Source organism: Stegastes partitus, unplaced genomic scaffold, assembly GCF_000690725.1.
Source record: "Stegastes partitus isolate 25-593 unplaced genomic scaffold, Stegastes_partitus-1.0.2 Scaffold515, whole genome shotgun sequence".
NCBI classification, from domain to species: Eukaryota; Metazoa; Chordata; class Actinopteri; family Pomacentridae; genus Stegastes; species Stegastes partitus.
Window position 1 is genome coordinate 489738 of NW_007578246.1, and position 1856 is coordinate 491593.

The 1856-nt window shown below is 41.2% G+C and overlaps 1 protein-coding gene across 1 annotated transcript in view; it reads left to right on the forward strand.

The window, feature by feature from the left end:
• Positions 1-1623, forward strand: part of LOC103361584 (zinc finger protein 239-like) — a 21066-nt gene extending 19443 nt beyond the window's left edge. Inside the window, exons 2-3 of the mRNA XM_008287703.1 lie at positions 41-712; positions 963-1623. Of these exons, the coding sequence (XP_008285925.1) occupies positions 41-712; positions 963-982 (692 nt within the window). The 3' untranslated portion in view covers positions 983-1623. The remainder of the gene's footprint in view (positions 1-40; positions 713-962) is intronic.
• Positions 1624-1856: the final 233 nt, after the last annotated feature.

The window sequence follows — 1856 nt, forward strand, 5'->3', positions numbered from 1 at the left end:
AGTAGAGGTCAGCTAACAATCCATATGAGAACTCACACAGGTGAGAAGCCGTTCTCTTGTAAAACCTGCGGAAAAGGTTTCAGTCAAGGAGGTCATTTGAAAGTCCACATGAGAATTCACACAGGTGAGAAGCCGTACTCTTGTGAAACCTGCGGACAAGGTTTCAGTCAAAGAGGTTCTTTGAAAATCCACATGAGAACTCACACAGGTGAGAAGCCGTACTCTTGTGAAACCTGCGGAAAAGGTTTCAGTCAAGGAGATAGTTTGAAAGTCCACATGAGAACCCACACAGGTGAGAAGCCGTATGTTTGTAACACATGTGGAAAAAGATTTTTTGACCTATCGGCACATAAAAGGCACACAGCAATCCACAAAGAGGAAAAGCCATATTCTTGTGGAACATGTGGGAAAAGTTTTCGTCATCGGGATAACTTAGTGATTCACATGAGAACTCACACAGGTGAGAAGCCGTACTCTTGTGAAACCTGCGGGAAAGGTTTCAGTCAAAGAAGTTATTTGAAAGTCCACATGAGAATTCACACAGGTGAGAAGCCGTACGTTTGTAACACATGTGGGAAACATTTCTGTCGTCAGAGTAACTTGGTGTTTCACTTGAGAACTCACACAAATGAGATGCTGTACTCTTGTGAAACCTGCGGAAAAAGTTTCAGTGATGCAGGTGGTTTGAAAGTCCACATGAGAACTCACACAGGTGAGAAGCCGTACTCTTGTAAAACCTGCAGAAAAAGTTTCACTGAAGCAGGTAGTTTGAAAGTCCACATGAGAACTCACACAGGTGAGAAGCCGTAGTCTTGTAAGACCTGCGGAAAAAGTTTTTCTGAAACATCAGCACATAAAAGGCACACAGCAATCCACAAAGAGGAAAAGCCATATTCTTGCAAAACTTGCGGAAAAAGTTTTAGTGATGGAAGTAGTTTGAAAGTCCACGAGAACTCACACAGGTGAGAAACCGTCACTCTGAAACATCTGGGGAAGAAATAACTTGAACAGGTTAAAAGTTTTACAGCAGCTTCAGACTGTGCTTCAACAATAATTGTGAGGAAATATGTCAGCAGTCCTTGATGATCAGACCAGATGGAGTCTGGACTGTGGTGGTGGTGGTGGAGCCACAAGAAGATCCAGCCTGAACATCTGGATCAATGTAGTATTGGTACAGGCTGCTGTATTTTTGGTATCATACTTCATCCTTCATCAGCGTAGCAGTGATGTGAGATATTGTGAAGCTCTTTGGAACATTTTCACATCCTGCTGGAAGAACATGGCTGATCATGTGTGAACATACTGCTGGAGTCCAAGCAGCTCGAGTGCTGCTGTCTTTAAAGTAAAAGGATGCAAAGAAATACTGAGGCGTTATGACAGTAGGACACAGCAGAGTGTGTCATTGCAAGAGAAGACTGTGTGATTCATGTGTGATTTAAAATGTGATCTCCACAGGCTGTGATGCTGTACAGGTCAAACTGTGTGAAAACTTCAGCCATATGTCATGAATTTAATCTGTCATCTGTTTGTTCCTCATCAGTGATTTATTTCTTGATGCATTATTGGAAATGCTAAACTTGTTTTAAACTCCATATTGATTGTAAATAAACTTCAAAAACTGTCTGCAGCTTCATGAGCGAAAATAAAGATAAGTTACACTTCCAGTTAACTCCTTCAAAATAAACTCCAGTAACCCGATCTTACAGTTAATGACAGTATTAGAACGTGATTTGTGGAAATACAGTGAAACCGAGCTGTAATTTGTGCTATTTAGCTTCTGACCTAACTCTGACGACTAACTATGACAATGTGATTTACTCTGACTTGAAGTGCAACAATAAAATGATCTTATCGAC